Source organism: Protopterus annectens, chromosome 1.part0 (assembly GCF_019279795.1).
Source record: "Protopterus annectens isolate FY-2018-M chromosome 1.part0, PAN1.0, whole genome shotgun sequence".
NCBI lineage: Eukaryota > Metazoa > Chordata > Ceratodontiformes > Protopteridae > Protopterus > Protopterus annectens.
In genome coordinates this window covers 614396155-614419050 of record NC_056725.1, presented here as the reverse complement: position 1 = coordinate 614419050, position 22896 = coordinate 614396155, and the positions used below count along the sequence as shown (strand labels likewise).

The 22896-nt window shown below is 38.0% G+C and overlaps 1 protein-coding gene across 1 annotated transcript in view; it reads left to right on the top strand.

The window, feature by feature from the left end:
* The window catches only part of TRERF1 (transcriptional regulating factor 1), a 1546663-nt gene that overhangs the window by 690237 nt on the left and 833530 nt on the right, over nucleotides 1-22896 (top strand). Inside the window, exon 7 of the mRNA XM_044060332.1 lies at nucleotides 22408-22547. Coding sequence (XP_043916267.1) covers nucleotides 22408-22547 — 140 coding nt within the window. The remainder of the gene's footprint in view (nucleotides 1-22407; nucleotides 22548-22896) is intronic.

Below are 22896 nucleotides of genomic sequence, written 5' to 3'. Positions count from 1 at the left end.
AACATTAACCTGACTGTATCTCTTACCTCTGTGATATTTGCTTGGTATCAGTTCATAGTAACAATCTCTGCTCTGATACAAGCCTTTATGCTTCTTTCTGACTGGCTAATTGTTAGTCTGGTTATCCACATCATAGCCCACCCGTCCATGCTCTTCTTATTTATTTATGTGATATTTATTAACTGGGTTAGTCCGACTGAGCAACAGATCCCTTTTTCAGCAGAGACACGAGGAGAAAAGCTCCACAGATAAATACAAAAACAAAACATCATACAATATTAACATAGAAGTGTATATACACAAGAGAAACAGAATATAACTTATATGTTTGATTACAAGAATAATATTGAGGGTTTAAACAGCCATAGTACATATTAAGTTTATAAAATATAATATAAAAAGTTAGATTCTAACAGTTACCATCAGAGAGAAATTCAAGGCTGGTAGAGTATCATAAAGTCCTTAAATGAGTAGTTGTGCTAAAGTGTGAGAGCTGAGAGAGGAAGAGGAGAGGGAGTAGTTTAGGTGTGAGAGGGACAAGGACAGGTCCAGGAATTAGTAAATAAGTCCTTTCAAAGTTTTTTGAAGTAGAGGAAGTTGCCATTTATCCTTAGAGAAAGGGGAAGTCTGTTCCAAGCATTGACGACGGAGTGGCTGTATAAAAGTTTGCCAGTATTTTTACTGGCTTTGTAGATGTCATAAGAGGTTTAGGGCTGTGCTTTGTAGGTTATGCTTCGGAGGATAGGGAATGATGAGGTCCATGAGGGCAGGACAGTGGGAGGATTGATTTAAGACAGTGTGCGTGAGGTGGAGTTGGGAAGGAAGGACTTGGTTTTGTAGCTCAAGCCATTTTAGGTATTTTACAGCTATGCAGTGGTGATAGGGAAGGTTGGCAGCAAATCTGACTCTCTTGTTGTAGGTGATTTCAGTTTTAGCTAATAGATTGAATTGAATATTGGTGAGAATAGGGGCTGCATAAAGTAAGGTTGGGAAAAGGAAAGTCTGTGTTGGAGAACGTTTGGCATTAATAGTAAGGTATTTTTTATGTCTGTATAAGAGACCAAGTTTTTGGTGGGTCTTTTTGATGGCTTGTTGAATATGTTTGTGTCCTTCAACCTGAGAGCTTTTTGACCTTTTTAATCTATTCCCTTTTGCTTTATTTTTAAATGGTTTCATGAACATTTAATTCCTCACTGAGAAAATCACATTTGATATATATTAGTAACCGCCTGCATCCTGTATCTTTCTACTGCCAGAAACATCATTTTAAAAGCACCTTTTCTTAAGCATTACCATAACTGCATGGAAAGGAATTATTGTCCGTCTCAACTAAGCTAAAATCATGCAGTGTACTGAGAATGCTTCTATGTAAATATAAAATTACTAACTGAAAGGTACATATCTCCTAATTAACGTATGATTAAATAATGTTCTTAATAATGTGTGGGATCATAATAAAATAGATGCATGCTTTCCTCATCTTCCATTTATTTTTCAAGTAGCTAAAAGATAAAGTCTTTAATTGTCTTAGATATTTTATCAGTTGTTAGTATGGGTGTTTTTTGGAACAAGTGATCAAGCATATCTTTCTTGAGATTTCACTTTCCTCTATCAGCCAAAGAAAAGAGAGGACTATCCCATGAGTCTGAAGGCAAATAAGTTAACGAATAAGTAAAACCAAAAGTTCCTGAGAATGAAGTGTCTCTCAAAAAAAAATGTCCAAGAAAAAACAAGAGAGAGCACAAACATGGCAGTCAATTCAAGGGCTATAAAGTTAAACTTATGCGCTAACCTTTTGCTAAAAACATGCCTAGCTAAGGCATTGGTCTCATCTTCCTTGTTTATAGCATGTGTATGTTCCTTAATGCTTTCTTTCAAAGATCGATTCGTTTTCCATACATAGAAGGCAGAACACTTGGTACAATATGCTAAGTATATTGGATCCCTGGTTCTACAATCAGTATAATGTCGGAACTCATATATTCTTTCTGTGGTTGAAGGGATTTATCTATTAGTATTCCCAATGTATGAACAAACGTTACATCTCCTACAACCAAAAGTACCAACTCTTTGGGACATTTTACACTGTTTCATACTGTTCTCATAACATAGCAACCTTTTCAATGACTTCTTATTCTTATAAGCAAAACTAGGAGTTTCACCAACTAATTCTCTAAGTTTATCATCAGCCATTATTACTATTTACCAATTTCTATGAATAACTTTCCTTACATTTACATTAATCATAGTATATGGGATAACCACCCTACATCTATGCGGGTTATTTAATTTAACGTCTGCTAAGGGATCAGTATCTGCTCTATAATCTCTAAAGAAAGGCTTCTCCCTTCCCTTTATGATCAACGTTCTTGTCAAGTAGGGAAAAGGAGCATTCATTAGATTTATACCCTCTATTTAGAAAAATGTTGGTCTAAGTTCTCTAAAGCTACCTTACAATCAACATTTGTACTTGTTAATCTGGATACTCTCAGACCTTGCCTTTTCACTATATTCTTGTAAATATGGGGGGGATGCATACTATCTCTGTATAAAAGATAATTTCTTTTTCATTCTTTTTTATATATAGTAGAAATACCAATATCATCCTTCTTACCAATCATGTCCAAACAAATCTATACAACTCCTAGACCAGATGCCTGTGAATCGTAGAAAATCAGTACTTGTGTGTAAATATGTAATAAATTCCATTAATTCTTGCTCCGTCATTCCCGTAACAAGAATATATCATCAACAAATCTTTTATAATATAGTACCAATCTACCAGTACGATTTTGAAAGACACAGAATGTTTTCTCTCCACTCTATCTAAATTTGTTTTTTCAGATAGGTATATTTCCAACTTTATATTTGTAACACTTGATGTGACATCTTTATTTACCATGATACCTAATAATATTGTGGTTGAATATATCAGGCAGTTTATATCTAATGTTTCTCCTGAACATGTTTCTTTATATTGTATGCTATTGGATTTGATGCTTACGAACAATGTATTTTTTTATGATGGGAAGTATTTTCTCCAAAGAAAAGATGTAGCCGTGAGCACGCCCTGCGCAAACTACTATGCAAACCTTGTTATGGCGTTTTGGGAAACCACATATATTATGGCTAATGCGAATTACTCAAGATTGGTACTATATTGTAAAAGATTTGTTGATGATGTATTCTTGTTATGGTGAGGGAAGGAACAAGAGTTAATGGAATTTATTACATATTTAAACACAACTACTGATTTTCTACAACTCACAGGCATGTGGTCAAGGAGTTGTATAGATTTTTTGGATGTGAGTGTTAAGAAAGATGATAATGATATTTCTACTACTGTGTATAAAAAAGAATGTAAAAGAATTAATCTTTTATGTACAAATGTTGATTGTAAGGTAGCTTTAGAGAACTTATAACAAAATTTTCTAAATAGAGGGTATAAATCTAATGAATGCTCCCTTTCCCTGCTTGATAAGGAGGTTGATCATGAAGGGAAGGAGAAACTTTCTTTAGAGATTATAGAGCAGATACTGGTCCCTTAGAAGACGTTAAATTAAATAACCCGCATAGATGTAGGATGGTTATCCCATATACTATGATTAATGTAGATGTAAGTTATTCATAGAAACTGGAAAATATTAATGGCTGATGATAAGCTTAGGGAATTAGTTGGTGAAACACCTAGTTTTGCCTATAAGAAGAAGAAGTCATTGAAAAGGTTGCTATGTTGTGAGAACAATATGAAATATTATAAAATGTCCCAAAAGTAAGCACTTTTTGTTGTAGGAGATGTAACATTTGTTCATACATTGGGAATACTAATAGATTCATTCATCTAACCACAGAGAGAATATATGAGTTCCAACACTATGCTGCCTGTAGAACCAGGGATCTACAAACATGGTCCCTAAATCCTAATCTTCTTGACAAAGAAGAAGAAATAAAAGAAATTAACAAGGTACTAGACGAGCTCAGAGCCAATCTGTTAACCTCGGATATGCCAATAGACATTTTATGGGCGGCCACCAAAACTAAAGTTAGGGGCCTCCTAATTCAAAAAGCCTCCTACTTTAAAAAACTAACAAGAGAGAAAGAATTTAAAATTAAGCAGAAAATCCAAGGCATTGAAAAATCACTCCAAGAAAACTTTAGTCCTGATTTAGAAGCCCAACTAATTAATCACAGAAAGAACTATACTCAATGCATGTACAAAATCTCTCATTCCGAGAAATGAAACTCCTTGCTAACTATTCTGAATGGACACAACAACCCTCCAAACTATTAGCTAGACTCATAAACATTCATCAAGACCCCCCCTAGGATTCTACAAATTAAATATAATTACAAACTGCATATGAATAACCGAGATATTCTGACCATTTTTTAAAAAATATACAATAATCTATATGGTCCGCAGGATGCAAAGAAACCCAGAGTCCTATAATGATTTTTTCTCCAGTATCTCATTTCAACAAATGGAAAAACACCAAACTGAATTCCTGAAAGCTCCTTTAAGAACAGAAAAAATTATGGAGGCAATTAAAAGTCTAAAAGACAACTAAGCCCCAGGTCTGGATGGCTTCACTTCTAATTTTTATAAAAAATTTGCTTCTAAAATATCTCCTATTTTTCTTAAAATCTTCGAATATATTAGTAAATTTGGATTTAGGGACCTATACCTAAACAATTCTAAAACTATCTTTATTCACAAACCAGATATGGACAAATCTAACCTATCTTACTACAGACCAATTTTGCTTATTAACACAGACATTAAAATCATGACTATGGCTCTAGCAAATAGACTTAAAAAATCAAAATCTTATATAATTCCTCTTTTACCACTCTGTATATTAATAAACTATGTTTTTCTAAAATAAAATTAAATAATGGAATAAGACCAGGCTGTCTACTCTCACCCTACCTCTTTGACATATATATCAAACCCCTATTTATATACTTAAGACATTTCACCACATTCCCAATATTTTAGGGACAAATCTGGTATTTTCAGCCTTTGCTGATGACCCCATCATATATTTCCAGTTACCTAATACTGACTTAAAAAAATTCAAAACACTATCGAAACCTTCTCAAAAACTTTCAGTTATGAAATTAACCCTTCAAAATCTCTTATTTTTCCAATTAATCCAAGCAATCATAAAGAGCCTTTTTTTCCTGTAACCCAAATTAAGTTGAAATATACTTTTAAGTACCTAGGGATAATTTTTGATAATAACCATAATAACTCCCTACAGAATAATCTTGACAAATCATGGACAAACATCGAAAAAGATGTAGACAGGTGGAAGAATATGAAATTTCCCTTTTTATCTAAAGTAGCAGTTATAAAAATGAACATCATACCCGAGTTATTATACCAATTTAATGCAACAAACAGCAGCATTCCTTTAAACTTCTTCAAAAAGATAAACACAACTTTAACTAAATTAATTTGGTTTCCTAAGACCCCCATGAATCCCCTTACCAAAATTAATGTTTCCAAAAAATAAAGGGGGACTGGGAATACCAGATTTTATATTATACTACAACATAATTTGCGCCAACAGAATCATGTTAATTGCAGACCATAATCCAGTTAACTCAACTCATTTCCCCCAATGGGTTGGTCTGTGGCATGCACATATAAAGCTATGTAACATAAATCCCAAATCAATACCTTTCATAAATAAACCTGTGTTAAAAGACATGAAACTACATAAACTAATCAAATATAAAATAAATCTATTCCAGAAGCTCTGCTCTTCACTAGGTCTAACAAACGCACTTTTTCTTTTGCAACCCATTCATTTAAATCCAAATCTAAAACTGGGTAATAAAATGATCAATCTTGACCAGTTTCCCCAAATTAAAAACTTAAATGTCTGGGATTTCTATGCCTTTAAGGATAACTCTCTAAAGGACATAAAAATAAAATTTGAACTTAATAACAAGTATACAATAATTCTGAGACAAATCAAAGAGTTAGTATCTACTTTGGGTAATTTCCCTAATGAGGTTCAGGAAGAAATAAACATTGTCTTATCCCTCCTGAAGTGTCTAAAAATTAAAAAGAAAATGTTATCAGTTACTTACAGCTTATCTCAACCATTAAATATCAATCTTCTATTACATATCCACAGTATTGGAGAAATAAAAACTCAGAACTGACAGAGGTTCACTTCTCCCAAGCAATAAATAATACAACCAGGTTTGCCCCGTTCAATTAATTATTATATACACAATTAATGGTAAGTAATAATGCATATTATACGGTGGTGAAGTGGTTAGCATTGCTGCCTCACAGCAAGAGGTTCTCCGGTTCAATTCTCAGCTGGGGTGCCTTCTGTGCGGAGTCTGCATGTTTTCCCTGTGGTCACGTGGGTTTCCTCCGGGTGCTCCAGTTTCCCCCCACATCCCAAAGACATGCAGTAGGTGGATTGGACACACTCAATTGGCCCTAGGTGTGAGTCTGTGCATGTGTGTGCCTTCTGTGGAAGGTTGGGCGCCGGGCTGGCAACTCAACACTGTAAAACTCCACTGCCAATCATGAGCAGATAGATGATCTGCTGTGGCGACCCCTAACCGGGAAAAGCCGAAAGAAGAAGAATAATAATGCATATTGTACCCCGGAGCGTCTTCACAACTTCTTTCCAAATACTTCAACTCTCTGCCCCTTCTGCCACACAGTGACAGCTGACCTCCTGCATATCCCGTGGTACTGTAAATATGCACAGAGCTTATGGAACTCACTTAGGATTAAACTGGAAAAAATGGGTTATGGGAAATCCACCCTTTCATGGGAATTTTCTATATTGCATGTGGGTCAAAATGGCCTTCCCACTAATGAAGTGAGAGTCCAGATTGCTCTCTTTATGCTAATTAAGCTTTATATAACACAGAACTGGTTGGACTGTTGTAAAACAAACTGGGAAAATTTTACAAAGATGGCATCCAAGTATATTCTATCCCATAAACTAACTACAGAAAATATTAGCAAATGCATGAAATACCTTAACTTCTGGAGTACAACCTTAGACTGTATCCTGAAGTAATTATAAAATGGCTTTACACCTACTCTCCTATACTAGTACTATAGCTAGTCCTTCCCTCCAAAGGATTTAACTCATTCACTTCCTTTATAGTTACTCCATAGTGTTAATATAGTAATAATAATAGTGTAAGAATGTAGCACTCGGCTGGGGTGCCTTCTGTGCGGAGTCTGCATGTCCTCCCTGTGGTCGTGTGGGTTTCCTCCAGGTGCTCCGGTTTCCTCCCACATCCCAAAGACGTGCCGTAGGTGGATTGGACACTCTAAATTGGCCCTAGGCCTGAGTGTGTGCGTGTGTGCCTTCTGTGGAAGGTTGGGCACCGGGCTGGCAACTCGACACCGTAAAACTCTACTGCCAGTCATGAGCGGACAGGTGATCTGCTGATGCGACCCCTAACCAGGAAAAGCCGAAAGAAGAAGAAGAAGAATGTAGCACTATATGTAAATAGTTGTATATGTGATGTTTTCATATCTTCTTTATTAACTACTGATTTTTCAGTTTTGTGCCAGTAACGATAGTTTGAATTACTTGAGTCAAGAATGTCATGTATCTTTTAATAGTATAGTCTCTCCTGTCATATTAAGAAAGTAAGCTTTAAATGTCTTGGTTGGTTATGTGAATGTTTATTGGCCTTATTTGTCTCTGTATGCTGACCAGTTTCAGTAAAATGTTTTTTGTAAATGTTGTACCAAAATAATGAAACAAACGTAAAATAAAGCTTTGAAAAAATAAGAACCAGGGATCTAATATACATAGCATATTGTACCAAGTGTCCCGCCTTCTATGTAGGAAAAACAAATTGAACAATGAGAGAACACATTAGGGAAAATATATATGCTATAAACAAGGAAGATGAGACCATTGCTTTAGTTGGCAAATTTTTAGCAAGGGGTTAGCGCATAAGTTTAACTTTATAGTCCTTGACTTGACTTACAGGGGTCCTCACTTAGGTAATATTAAGAATATTACAGAAAAATTAGAAATAAAGTGAATTATCCAACTACAAGCTGATAAGTTTTATGGCTTGAATGATAGAGTTCTCTATTAAGCCATTTTTGATAGACCTTTAAACAAATAATTAGTTATATTTATGGATTTAAATATATTTATATTTTTGTATATATTTTTGTTGTTTATTTTATTTTTTATAGTAGTAGGCATTAAACAACAACATTGTAGTAGCCATTATTATAGTGATAGGGGTGTATCCATTGTAGGATGTGTCAGTCAGTTTCTATTGAGTGCTTTTGTGACCTTAAGGAAACAGTTGCATTACCTTATGTCTTTAAGGTCATAATTATTTCTGCATTGTATTTGGAGGTTTTTAGAAACCAGTTTGGTATTTAAATGAATGCTTTTTGAGTTTTTTTATTGAAATCTGAATAACCATTGTATATAGACGTGAACGCTCTTATTTAATAAATGTTTCCTACTACTGCTGTGGTCATGCTCTCTCTTGTTTTTTCTTAAAGAAGTTAACCAACTTATGCTTATTTATTCTTGCATCTCCCTGTCTTCAGCGTCTGAGTGTTTCCATTAGTTGTTTTGTTTCTGGTTTTGAGAGGCTGTCCCTAACTTTTTTTGCATGCCATTCTGCTTCTTTTTGTCTTCCTGCCATTTTTTACTTGAAGACTAGGAATGTTCAGTCTGCTTTCTCTTATTACTTTTTTGTGGTGTTTCTAGTGTATTCTCCCAACACTGATCAAGGGTACTTTTATACCTGTTCATTTCTTCTGTTACCACTTCAGGGTCACGGAAACTTTTTACTCCATGGGGAAGAAAATTTTGAAAATTGCACGATAAATTAATCTGAAATGGAGATTAACCTGCTTGCAGACTTTCAGTGAGATACAAATCTGTTTCTCATCAATCTTCTCCCCTTTGAAATGTCACTATCACCAAAGACTTGTTGATCCCAAAATAACAGTGTTTTTCCTTATCTCCACAGTAAACTTGCTAACTGTTCTTTGAGTAAATAATTTTGAAATTTTAATCTTATTGGATGGAGAACTCTGCTTGTTGGTCTCATACGAGAAAAAAGCCCTATGGGCCCTATCAGCTACTATTTCTTATTTTGATAGTCAGAACCATTTGCTTAGTTGGTCAGTTACAGTGCCGAAATTTCTTTCTCTCCAGTCGGTCTGCCATATTTGTGATTCGAAGGTTCTCCTTTCTTTCTCTGTCCTCAACCTTTTGAAGCTTTCCTTCTAAGTCTTCTTTTGCTGCTTCTAGGTCTATCTCTACTGAGCCTTCTTCTCAGCCAGTTGTAATGTTCCTAAGTCTTCAGAATAGCTAGATAATGCTGTTTCTGTCTTATCTATGCTTTTGTCCATTTTTTAATGTAGTCCAGCAAGGAATCACCAGTCCTGACCATTTCTGAGTTCAGTTTATTTTTCTCTCCCAGTTTGGACATTTCTCTGTGAGAGGTAGTGAGGTGCTGAGCATTGGCCATGCCATGTTGCTGGCCTAAGTTTCATCTTTTCTGCACTGCAGCTGGCCACTGCCTTTTAACATTTTCCTTCTTTAGACATCCCCTCTTTCTATATGCTGTTTTATGGGATTTTTTTTCTATTTCTTCTTAACCTGTATAGTGGTTCCTCTAGAAGAGCATTTCACACACAGCTTACAAGCACAGCACCATACCCGAAGTTCCCTGTGGTTCTAATATTATCATTATTAGCTTGAGGTGGTATGTAAATAGTGGCTACACTGAAATATGAGTAACTGTTTATGGTTAAATTGATAAGTAGCATTTAATTTGAGTCAAAATAAGAGATTTTTAAGTGGGAGTTGTGTAGTATGAGTTGACTAGAGTACAGTAGGCAAAGTCTCCCTTCTTCTCCTGTATGATTGTAGGCTCTGGTAATATTGTACCCAGGCAGAAGTGTTTCTCTATGTGGAATTTGCAGTTTCAGCCATGTCTCAGTAATTGCTAAGATATCAGGTTTAATGCTTCTTATATTGATGTGGTATGTTTTTTATTCCATGATGGCAGTTACAATTATAATAAAAAGGCCAGGATTACGTTTTGTGTCTCCCAAAAGTAGTAGGTGTATAACTAATGGTGAATAATGATGCAGGAGTTTCATTAAAATATTTTAAAGTAGTTTAGTTTACTTCTTTCCAGAGACAGTATCAATATCGGGAAATTTTATGTGAAAGAAAGTAAGAGGGTTATTTTAGAAAGAGTTGGAGTAGGTCAGTGAGTGATAGAATATGTGCTGGGATGTGTTTTGAGAATGACATTATTTCTCCTTGTCTTTCAGACAGCATATATTTCTTAATGATTAAAGTAACAGTAAAGAAAAAGCAAGTGTGTGTGTCTATATATATATATATATATATATATATATATATATATATATATATATATATATATATATATATATATATAAATGTCCGAATCCAGACCAGTAACGAGTGGTGTGCCTCAGGGCTCTGTCCTGGGGCCCCTCCTATTTGTATGGCATATACTTCTCAGAAGTACAGGCAAGTACGGAAGGGCTGTGGCTGACTAAGTTTGTGGACGACTGAAAACTGGGTGCTATAATAGAGTGTCCGGCCGACATGGAGATCCTCCAGAAGGGCCTAAATGAGACTGATGCATGGTGTCAAAGCCATGGTCTCAAGCTAAATGCAAAAAAATGCGTAGTAATCACCTTTGGATAAAACAGAGTACCCACAAACTACAACACAGGAGGTAATCCGAAGAAGAAATTAGGGATCTAGGGACCCAAGTAGATAGTCAGCTTTCCTTTGATAACCATGTTGCCAAAGTGGTTAGAAAATCCTTCTATGTGACCCATCTGATCATGGAAGGGTTCGCATCAAGATCTAAGGAAGTAATGGTGCCCCTCTACTCTTCCCTCATCAGACCCATTATTGAGTACAATGCACCAATTGGAATGTACCTGGCTAGACATCTCCAGCAGCTGGAGAGACCACAGAGGTACCTAACCAAGAGGATTACTGGCCTCAAACAGTTGCCCTATGCAGCACGATTGAAAAAGCTAAGACTGTTCTCTGTTGCATACCGCTTTCTCAGAGGCGATCTCTGTCTAACGTACAGAGCCATGTCCAACCCAGAATTGTTGAACATGCTCCATCTTAGCAAAACCAAATCTACTCGAGCTACACGCTTTAGGGATATAAACCTCAACACAACAATGAATAGAACATGCTGGAGGGATAGATTCCCTTCACAGAGACTTCCCTTACTATGGAACAGGGTCCCGATCTACATAAGACAGAGCCCCTCAATATCACTCTTCAAGAGGAACCTTGATGAGTGGATGGGTAACAGAAAGTTCACACCGGGGATTATGCCAACATCACTACTAGATAGGGGCCAAGGGTACTAGCTGCTAGTACAAGGGTCTAGGGAACAGCTAATGGGGCAATGAATACCACACAATGTGGCTGGGCTAATATATGCCTTTGGGCAGATAGCCCAGTACCAACCTATGAACCTATATATATATATATATATATATATATATATATATATATATATATATATATATATATGTATATATATATATATATTCACTTCACAAGCTTGAAGTTTCAAAGCTTTGAACTGCAAATGGTCGCCATCATAGGAGCAAAGATTTGAAACTTTGAACGTTTTGAGTGGAGATCGCCATACTGTGCGGAATGGGAAATATACTGTCTTCCTTACTGTAATGCGATCTCGGAGTTGGTATATTTAGGTATATTTATTTAGCAGGGAGGTGTGGGGTGCAGGGGGGGGGGTTGCCCCCCTGCAAAAATGTAAAAAAAAATTTGTATTTCTTTCTTTTTAATTACAATTTAGAAGTTTCAGATCTTCAATATTATGGTCTAGACCATTTGTAATTCAAAGTATTGAAACTTCCAGCTTGTAAAGTATCTATATTTATCGATGAATATTTTTTTCAGCTGTCCTTAAAGAGATATGAAGAATGGGTGAGTTATGTATGTGGTTGCTGTAGTTGCAAGAGTTACTTTTTTATGAAATGTGGTAATGTCAGTGCAAAGATTCTATTGGTTAATAACAGGAAAAGGTGTGGAAGAAACTTATAAAAGTAAGCACACCTAGGGGCAACCAGCGAATGTGAGCAGGAGAGAGGTGAAATAGGCTGCAACAGGCCAGCTGATGTAATCAGTCAGTGTACACATGTGCATTACAGAAATCTAGTCAGAACCAAGATCCATCTTGACATCAACTAGACTACATTAAAAAAATAGTATGTTTTAACCAACATCCCTCCCATTGTGAGAAAAGAAATTGAGAAGTAAGGGCTAATGAAATTGTCAGCTTAGGTAAAATTCAGATACTGACTAGTAAGTACACCACTTGGATATCAGCAAAGAAGAAATTTGGAGTACCCAAAAGGAAATAAACCAGAAAATGTGAAAACACTGGCTGGGAAGATTCCTACAACTGTTCAGCAAAAAGCAGTTAAAGTTTCAGCTTTGGAACAATAGATGGTTTCCAGGACTTCGGAGGTAAAAATAAATCAGATGTACTCGGAGATGATTAAAATAAATGAAACATTGACAGAATGTAGCAACTCAAATAAAATGCTGGAAAAATTGAAGAAGCTTTAACTAGTTATTCAGATGAACTGATTAAACTTCAAAAATCTGAGGATGAACTGAAGAATAGGATGGCTGATTATTTGGCTTCTCAAGACGAGCTGTTTCAAAAATTGTAGAATTAGAAGACATGGTGCGTAGAGAAAACCTGAGAATTTCTGCTGTACTAGAGAAACTGGAAGGAACAGACTGTATTCATTTTAGGAAAGCACAAATAAGCAGCTGGACTGGTGTTCCAAAGCAGGTTCTGATAATTGAAAGGGAATTTTGAATGTGTGCACCAGACTTGACTATGGGAAAGCAGCCAAGACCTACATTACTAAAGATGCAATCGTACAGGGAGATAGTTGTACCTAACAAAGCAGTGGCAGAAGAGAAAAGTATTAAAAATCTGAGACAGTAGAGAGTATGTGGAAAATTATTACTCACTATACAGCAGGCAAAAGAAAAGCGGCAATCGGAATGTCGAGAGGCAAGTAAGATATTCAAGCTGCTTTTTTCTAGCTGTCTTCAGAATATTTTTGCTGGAAGATCAAAGACATTTTTGGATGCAGAACAGGCTAAGGAGAAAATAAAAAATTTATTCAACAAAAACTGAGCCAGGAAATAGAAGGTGACTGTGCTTCTCATTCTTCTGACAGTAAATCTCGTAGAGAGACTTTTTTTTAAAGTGTAACCCTTTCCATTTCTCTGAAAGAATATGGTTGAGGGGCAGAAAAAAGCCCATGAGTTGGTTAGAATTAGGAGTACCTTGGACTTGAGCCAGTGTGTGGTGTTAGGAGACAGAGATGATCAGGAAGAAGACCAGCAACATTGAAATTAGTGAATAAATGGGAGAATATAAAGCATCAGTTACATTTGTGAAATATGACTTTGCAAGGAAAAATGGCTGAGAAAAGCAGGATTTTTGTTGACTTTGGTAAACGTGTGGGTGGACTGCAAAGCATATACCCCACTTCATTAATGTTTAGAAGGACACTAACAGGAAAAAAGAAGTAGCTGTAAGTAAAACAATTTTTTTCTTATTAGTACTTGTATAAAGCATTTTGTGAAATAAACTGCATGTTATACTGTAATGCGGGATTGTCTAATGTGCAGTCAGGGAAATTTTAAATGTGTGGGGGGGTCTTTTCTGTGACTATTGTATGTGTTAAAGGTATTAAAGTAAACAAGTTCTTTTTAGTTGTAAGAGATATAGGCTTTGCAGTATAACAGCAGATGAAAGGCTGGACAGAAGCAAGTTTTAAGTTAATTTGCTGTGACTTTTGCCTGCTAGGAGGGGATAGGAATAAAAGTTCACTGGTTATATTATATGTAGAATTAAGATTACTTATGTTAATTTTAGAAGGGTGGATATCTAAATTAATGTCCTTGTATTAAGCTCCAGGTACAAGGTAGTTATAATTCCACTCTTCTCAGCCCGTATCAGAACCAGGCACATGCAACAGTTGGAACACCCTCAGAGTTTCCTCACCAGGAGAATTCAGGGTATAAATACCATGTCCTACACAGATTGCCATAATGTCTTATGTAGTCATTCTCCTACAGGTTACTGCAAGGTGATCTAGTCCTAGAATATAAGTCATCCTCAGATCCACCTCTGATGGATCTCTTGCACATCCGCAAAGCATAACAGCACCAGAAACAGTAGATCCAAGGACCTGAACTTTGCCTGTGACATAAATAGAACATTCTGGAGAGAATGATATGTGCCTCAAAGGATGTAAGGAAATACGCTGCCCAGCTACATGATGCAGAGTGCATCCCTCACACTACTTAAAAGAAACCTTGATCATTGGATGGGAAATTTGGCCCCCATGTCTTTGATGGACAGAGATTGACAGTAAGCAAATTAATCCCCAGTTAACATACCCCATTCATATAACCCTTAGCCACCTCTTTGTTAACATAACCCACCATGTAGGTGCCCAAGAAACTTGGGGACAAATCTGGGTTGGATTGTACAGGCTTGTTAAGACATTCGTGGTTGTTAGCCTAGTGTAAGCCTAAGAACCTAACATATAAACAAGTGTTTTTTAAGTAAATAGGCTTGAAAAAGAAGACTAAGTTTCTTGCAACTGGAAAGATGTTAGCTTGTTTTTTTTTTCTATTATCAAATGTTCTCAGTGAAAAACAAGAAGTCTGCAGCTGAAGACAGTTGGCTAGGGCAATTCTGTGTATTCTGTTTTGCTTGAAATTTACCAGTGTTCTTTAATGCATCTGCAAAGTTGTTAGCTGTTTTTTTTTTTCTCGTTGCTATTTTTTTGTTACATGGAGACAAATTGTCCGCAAGTGTAAGCAATTAATATTGAGATTTCTGAGCATTCTTTGCAAAATGTAAAGGTACAATGGCAAGCAGTTCAGTGAAAAATTGTTTGAAATTACAGGAAGTGAATAAGAGGTAGTATCCTCACCAATAGTCTTAATACTTTAATGCATTTAATAGAGCAGTGCACAGTTTAGTTTTATTTAAAGGTAGACAGTGCACTTTTTCTTAGGGCTTAAAGTTAATGTTTCAAAAAGCATACAAGCTGTTTTTACACATCTGGGAGGGGAATAGAGATATGAAAAGAACAGACAGCAATCATTGTAAGTGGGAACACAGGCTTAACATGCGCCTTAGAATTGATAACACTAATTTTACATTAGGAACTGCCTGTGTGCGCAACTGTTTTTTGGGACAGTTGTTCCTATCTGGAGGATTAATGGGTATAGTTGCCAGATGACATGCCTGGATGCGTCTTTGCGGACTTCTTTAAGGCTTCCTTCATGAATGCCCCCATAGGGGCCACTTCATTGTTTGGCCCTAAAGTGAAGGATACTCTGGCAAGGTGTGAACAAGATGGCAAGACCCTGCCTGCCATTGGTGTCAGACACTCCACTCCTCAGTGATTCTACTCCAGAAATCAGAGGAGCGGGAAGATGTGGCACAAGAAATCACAGGGGCTCTTTACAGGACACACGTGCTGAGTTCTCCCCTAGAGGCAGAGGGGGAAACTGCAACGGAAGATGCCCCTTTCGGAGCAGAGGAGGTCCGTGAAACCAGGGTTCCGGAAATTCCTTTTCTGGCCTACCCAATCAGCGCTCCTGAAGCACTCCCTCACTGCTCACCTCCTGAAGCGGTCGCAGGTCTTTTCTTCTTGTACCCCGTTGCCTGGCAAAATATAACCACCGACTCTTGGGTAGAACAAATAATACCCAGAGGTTATCACATCCCTTTCCATCTTTGTCCAGTCTCGTCAAGAGTTTTACCCAGCATTCCACCCAGTCAAAGGGAAGCAGCAGCACACGAAATCTAAAAGCTGCTACAAAAAAGGGTCATCCAGATGGTCCCCCCAGACCAGATAGGATCCGTTTTTTACTCAAGGTTCTTTTTAGTGCCAGAAAAGACAGGGGACTGAAGACCAATTCTGGATCTCAGTACACTGAACAAATTTGTAAAAACAGAAAAATTCAGGATGGTCACGGTTCCAGTCTATCCTTCCTCTTCTGGAAGAAGATGATTGGTTGTGCTCTGTAGATCTTCAAGATGCGTATTACCACATAAAAATGGACAAACGCTCAAGAAGATACCTCCGCTTCCACATAGGAGCCAGTCACTACCAATTTCGAGCCCTGCCCTTCGATCTCTTTACAACTGCCAGAGTGTTCACAAAATGCATGACAGTGGTTATCGCTCACTTGCGACTTCAAGGATTCCAGGCGTTTCCATATCTAGATGACTGGCTCCTCAATGCCCCCACTAAACGTCTACTGGAATAAGCTCTGCAGTATACTCTCTTAATAGCTCAAAGCCTGGGCATCACTATAAACTGGGAAAAATCTAACACAACCCCAGTTCAGTCTTTGGAATTTATAGGAGTACTGTTGGACACGAGAAATTGCACAGCATCCCTTCCAGAACACAGGCTTCAGCGAATGCGGCAACAAGTTCAACTGCTGCTCTCTGACTACATATCTCCCACTCGATCTATACTCCAGCTTTTGGGGTCAATGGCAGCCTCGACTACCATTGTTCGTCTAGCCAGATTCCACTTGAGGCTCCTTCAGTGGCTACTTTTCATTTAGTGGTACCCTCTACAACATCCTGTGTCGTTCAGATAAATGTAACTCAGATGCAGCAAGATTTACTCTGGTGGACGTCTCGAAATCCCCAACATTGATCTTGCCCCTTCAACCCTCATCTTCCGACAGCCACGTTGACCACGGATGCCTCCCTGATGGGATTGGGGGGGGGCTCTGTCAGGGAAACTCGTTCGAAAGCAACTGGTCGGAGACAGAGGCCCTTTTGCATATCCGTGCCCTGGAACTGAGGGCGGTGCTTCTAGCGTTGCAAGCATTTCATTCCATCCTTTTGTCAGGGACTATTGGGATCCAATCAGGCAGCATGTCAGTGGTCTGGTACATCAGCAAACAAGGGGGCACCAGATCTTACTCATTATGCCGAGAGGCCTTGAGAATATGGCAATGGGCGATAGCTTACAACCACTTTCTAATTGCAATGCACATTCCCGGGAGCTCCATCGTTAGTGGACAAATTGAGCAGGTGCATTCTACAACCTCAGGAGTGCCTCAATCTTGTAATAGTGGCAAAAATCTTCAACCGCTGGGGCCAGCCTTGCTGCGACCTGTTTGCCTCCCCAACCAACTACAAGTGCAGCAACTATTTTGCCCTAATCCCCCCTCGGGGACAGTCACTGAGGGACGCTCTAGTCCACACTTGGCCCACCGGTCTACTTTATGCTTATCCTCCTCTTCCCCTCATCTCCCAATTTCTGAAGAAAGCGTGACAGTTGAAGAGCTGAGTGATCCTCATTGCTTCATATTGGCCTCGAGAAGTCTGGTTTCCTTTTCTCTGGTCTCACCTACTAGATCAACCGTGGATCCTAAATCCGTCCTCAATGTTGATCTCCCATCTGCAGGGTCTGATTCACCCCAGTCTAAAAACCCTGATACTGACAGCTTGGTTTCTCCACTTCCAGTGAATGCCAGGCATGAAAACCTCTTGTCCCCTGTGTGCAATATTCTTATTGCATCTCATAAATCATCCACCACACTAATTTATCTTAACAAATGGAAAAGATTCTCTCTATGGGCAGCAAATAAACAATTAGACCCCTTGTCAGGCTCAGTTTCGGTGGTACAGGATTACTTATCACATCTTTTCCACTCTGGGTTGTCCGTGTGCATTTAGCAGCCATCTCAAATTTCTATATTGGTTTGCAAGGTTCTTCACTTATGTCACACAGACTCTGTAAGACTTTCTTGAATGGGGTTGTCCACCTAAAACCTCTATTTAAACAACCGGTACAACCTTGGCATTTGGCATTAGTTTTGCAAGCTTTAATAGCTCCCCCGTTTGAACTTGCGTCTTCATGTGATGTAAAATATCTCTCTTGGAAAACTTTGTTTTTGATTGCAATCTCATCGGCCAGATGATTATCAGAACTTCAGGCCATATACATCAAACCTCCCTATCTTATCTTCCATAAGGATAGGGTATCACTGAAAACTAATTCTACATTTTTACCAAAGGTGGTGTCAGAGCGGTCTATCAACCAATCGTTTGACCTTCCAGTGTTCATTCCTAACCATTCTAACAAGAGAGAGTATTGCCTGCACTCCTTGGATGTTCGTAGGCAAATATGATTTTATTTGGACAGAACAAAATCTACCCGTAAATCAGGCAAACTGTTTCTGGCTTTTTCTGGACCTAGACAGAGTCATCCTATATCAAAAGTTACATTGGCTTCATGGTTGAGAAATTGTTTTTGTTGTAGATAAAGGTAATACAATCTCACCTTGCCTCATAGAGTCAAAGCACATTCTACAAGATCTATGGCAACTTCAGACGATTTCCAGGCTAAGGCTTCCCTCAGTGATATTTGTTCAGCTGCAACTTGGGCCAAACCTCATACCTTTATTCTTCATTACAAATTGGACTTGGCCTCCAAAGGTAGAGCTTCCTTTGGCTCCATGGTGCTCAGGAATGTCCTTCGATGAGGGCTACCCAGGGATACAGGTAGCTGGGGACTCTGTCCCATCAGTAAGGAATGAACGAAGATCAACAACATCAGATAAAGAAGTTATGTCTTACCATAACGGTCCATCTGTGTTGTTGATCTTCATTCTTTCATTACTTCCCACCCTCTGTCCCCCTTCCGGAGGTTCTTGGTTGATCCCATGTACTCCTTTATTGCAGGTCTGCTATGACCAGAGGTAGCCTCTTCTTTTATCTATCAACTTGCAAACTCGATCTGAAGTAACAGGGAGCAGAGCATTCTGGGTAGGACCTTAGCTCGAGAGTTCTTGGCTGACGCGAGCTTGATATTGGCCAGCTCGGTTCTGAAGAAGGAACCGATAACCCATCAGTAATGAATGAACGAAGATCAACAACACAGATGGAACGTTATGGAAAGACATAACTTCTTTTTTTGCAAGTAGGTTACAGAAAATAGGCAAGAGGGGCTGGAATTTATGGCAGAAAACTAGCAAAAATATGACAATATCAGGAGCAAATAACTAGAGAGGGAAATGTAATAGAGTGAGATGAAGCCAAGAAGAAGTTTGGATTACAGGTTAGATACTGCCTTCCGTACTAGTGATTATTTCAGAGAATAGGGAAAAGGATAGGGGAGTCTTAAGTGAAGGACCTGCTGTGTAGGAAGCATGCATGATTATAACAGAAACAACATCATAGTGACCAATGATAAGTCCATAATTAATGCCTAGAAGACAGGTGTAGCTAGCTATGTTGGTGCTGTCCCCACTCAATTTCAGGAACAAACCTTCTCGCACTTGAGGAGCAAAAAAAAGCCTTTTACGCTGTAAGAAAAGTTTCTACATTTGTATATTTGTATTTATAGCAAGCCATATCCTAGTAGCTAATGTGCATAGAAGGGATGCTAAAGTGCTTCAGTTCTGAAGTCCTGGGTCAGGATTTACTGAAAAAAAATATTTTTCCTTTTAAACTGTTGCACAGTGCTTGCTACATTTGCATCATGCAGCTGTTGTAGTTATTTATTTTTGAATACCTCTCTTACGCTGAATACCAATCAGCATCTATGTATTCTGCCTCTAACACTTCATGTATTGGAAAAACTGCCCTCTTTGCCTTACTGTAGTGAGGCTACTGGTATAAGGAGATAAACCGTTAAATTCAAATTTTGTGTACTAAACAGTTAAATTAAAATGTTTGTGCACTAGGCATGTTTACAGGAGTGAGAAAAGAATAGGCTTAGTATGTAATCAGGTTTGCAGGCTATGTGCAGACAAGAACCATTTTGTGAGAGTGTGTAAGAAATGAAATGTCATTTTGTAGAATTTGCATATTATTAAAGGTAAAAATGAGAGAAACAAGAAGGGTTTTGGGACACGGCAGAAATAAGGATGTGTATAAACAAAGTGCAGTATGTTGCATAGAGTACCAAGAACGTTTGTAGTAAGAAAAGCTTATTGTTTGCACAATGTGGATTGAAGCTGTCTACCAGTGTAGTAGGAGTTGTCTTGTATGACAGAGTTAAACTTATTAGAGACTGCTGTAATGAAGTCTCCACAGTTGTGTAAAGGCTAGCGTTACACACCAGTGGTCATTTGATGAAATGAGACCAGTAGCATGTATATAGCATGCTCGTCACACTGCCCATTCACATATGCAATGAAATATCATTACAAGCACAGCTAAAAGCCCTAATTAGAGCTTTAGGGCAAAGTCCCTACCTAATTATTGTTAGAAAGGGGAAGTAAATGGGTATATAGGACAGTAAAAAAGGGGAGAAGAAGAAGCAGAGGAACACACAGAAGGACAAGAGGAAGGGAAGACAAAACACAGACAAAGACCACCACAAGATGTGCTGACCCATGTGGGTGGGGATAAAAAGAAGAGACACAGACAGAGGGAGGACAGTTGACACTGGGGAGAATTGAAGTATATACCGGGGAGGAAAATGGAATGCAAGCAAGGGGAACATCATGATTGGGGATAGTGTGGGGTAACAGGTGACTGTAGTGCTACCTATTGCTGCAACAGGCGAGAGGTCCTTCACCTCCATGACTGCCCACCTGGCTGGGCTTAACTAGTAATCACCAGATGAGCAGGACCAGGCAACGTTGTTACTCTGTAAGTTACAGAAGGATATTCTTGAAATAGCCAATGAGGTGTCAAGCTGCTGGTTCACCAGTGCCATCACCACATACTTCAGCTTCTACTGGGTTACATATAGTGACCCACCAGTGGCTTACCTTGATGGAGAGCCTACATGCCCCACTTGTGACCGACAACTAGATGTCACCACAGAACCCATCAGGGCCGTGCTACGGGTATCCACCTTGTAGTGGGAACCCCTTTGGAGAGGACCTAAGCAGGTGTTCCTAGGGATCTCTGTGTAGAAAATAAAGATATTGGACTCTTTCCAGTGCAAACTGGGAGCTGTGCCAAAATTAACATTCATAAAAACCATAAGCACTTTGCAAGTTACAATCTGAAGAAAATCTTAGTAGATTTGCATTGATACCCATTGCAAATCTCTCTGTGTGTGTGTGTGTGTGTGTGTGTGTGTGTATATTAGATAGATATATAGATGTGTGTGTGTGTGTGTGTGTATATATATATATGTTTTTAGATGTATCAATATGTGTGTCATATATATATATATATATATATATATATATATATATATATATATATATATGTATAATTATATATATATGTATATATACATACATATGGGTCTATATTCTCGAAAGCAGACATTGTCAAATCTGACATTGCTGACATGAGAATATCGAACACTCAGAATCTCGAGCGTGTAAACGGAAATCTCTGTAAGGGGAGATTTCCGTTTACTGCAATGTTGTGCGGTCTCGGAGTTTGTATATTTAAGTAGTGGGGGGGGGCTTGCCCCCTGCTTAAACCCATTAGGGTACTTTTTTCCTTTTTTTATTTTGTCTTTTTAGAAGGTCGACGTTTGAAGACATCGACCATATGGTGTCGACCATATGTTCGATGTTTTCAATCGTCGATCTTATAATATAGACTCTCTCTCTCTCTCGATATATATATATATATATATATATATATATATATATATATATATATAGGTAGATATATAGAGAGAGGGACCTGTGGTATGTTTGTTTAGCTTTCCATCATTAGAGCCTTAGAGCAAACACTAAACTGTATAGATACTGGTCATTGGAAGGATGGTAACCAGGTTGGGCAGTTATCAAAGAGGATTAAGGTTGTGAGCTATTAAGGAACTGCTTCTTGTAGTCTAGGGTTTGAGTTCATCAGCCTCCATTTCCCTGCTGTGTGTCTCTAAGCAAGTCACTTAACCAGACATTCCTTCAGGGAAATTGGGCTTGACTCCTCAATGGTTTCCTGGATCATATGCCTAATAACTACCTGTAAACCTATTAAGGCTCATGTAGAATATTGAAGGGCTTAATATGCTGGAGCAGAAAGTGATATTTGATCTGTGGCCATGTGTTGGCATTTTTTTTTCACTTAATATTTGATTTCATTATTTGAAATGTTGAGTTTTTGAAAATGATAGTGGTGGGATCAGATTTTTGTTTCTTTATGCTTATTAATTTTTAGTAAACTGTGAAAATGCTAAACACTGTATCGAATAGTTGATTAGTTAGTTTTTACTAATTTCAGATATTTTTTAAATAGGTTGATAATACACAACATTACATATATCACACAATACACACATTTCCATCTTTGTGATATTTATTTAAAATAACGCAACTTTTTTTATTTTAGACGGATCAACATCGGACCACGATTCCAAGCTGAGATTCCTGAACTGCAGAGCAGACAGTGGGCCAGAAAGTATTTACATAAAGCAGATTTGATCTGGAAACCATGGTCAGAACTGGACAATCCAGACTATCAGCAAAGAGGTATTGCCTTGTTCTTTAAGGCTGATTTATAGTAAAAAAAATAATGTTTTCATAATGGTATTGAATTCAAGCACATTACACACTTATACAAGAACATACACATTGACAACGGTAAGAGAGACTGTAGTAGGGCACCAGACATTGTATTTGATACAGACAGCAAAGCTTTTCCTTTATACCTTCACAATAGATTTTTTTTTTTTTTTTTTCTTCAAACTTAGGTTCATAGGTGTGTACTAGGCTAATGGCCCTGGAGCCTTTACAAGCCTAGCCCATAGGATTACCCTGGCATCATGCCACCTGACCTTAGTTCCCAGTGCCTCAGTCGAGTAAAGCCACTGGAGTGATC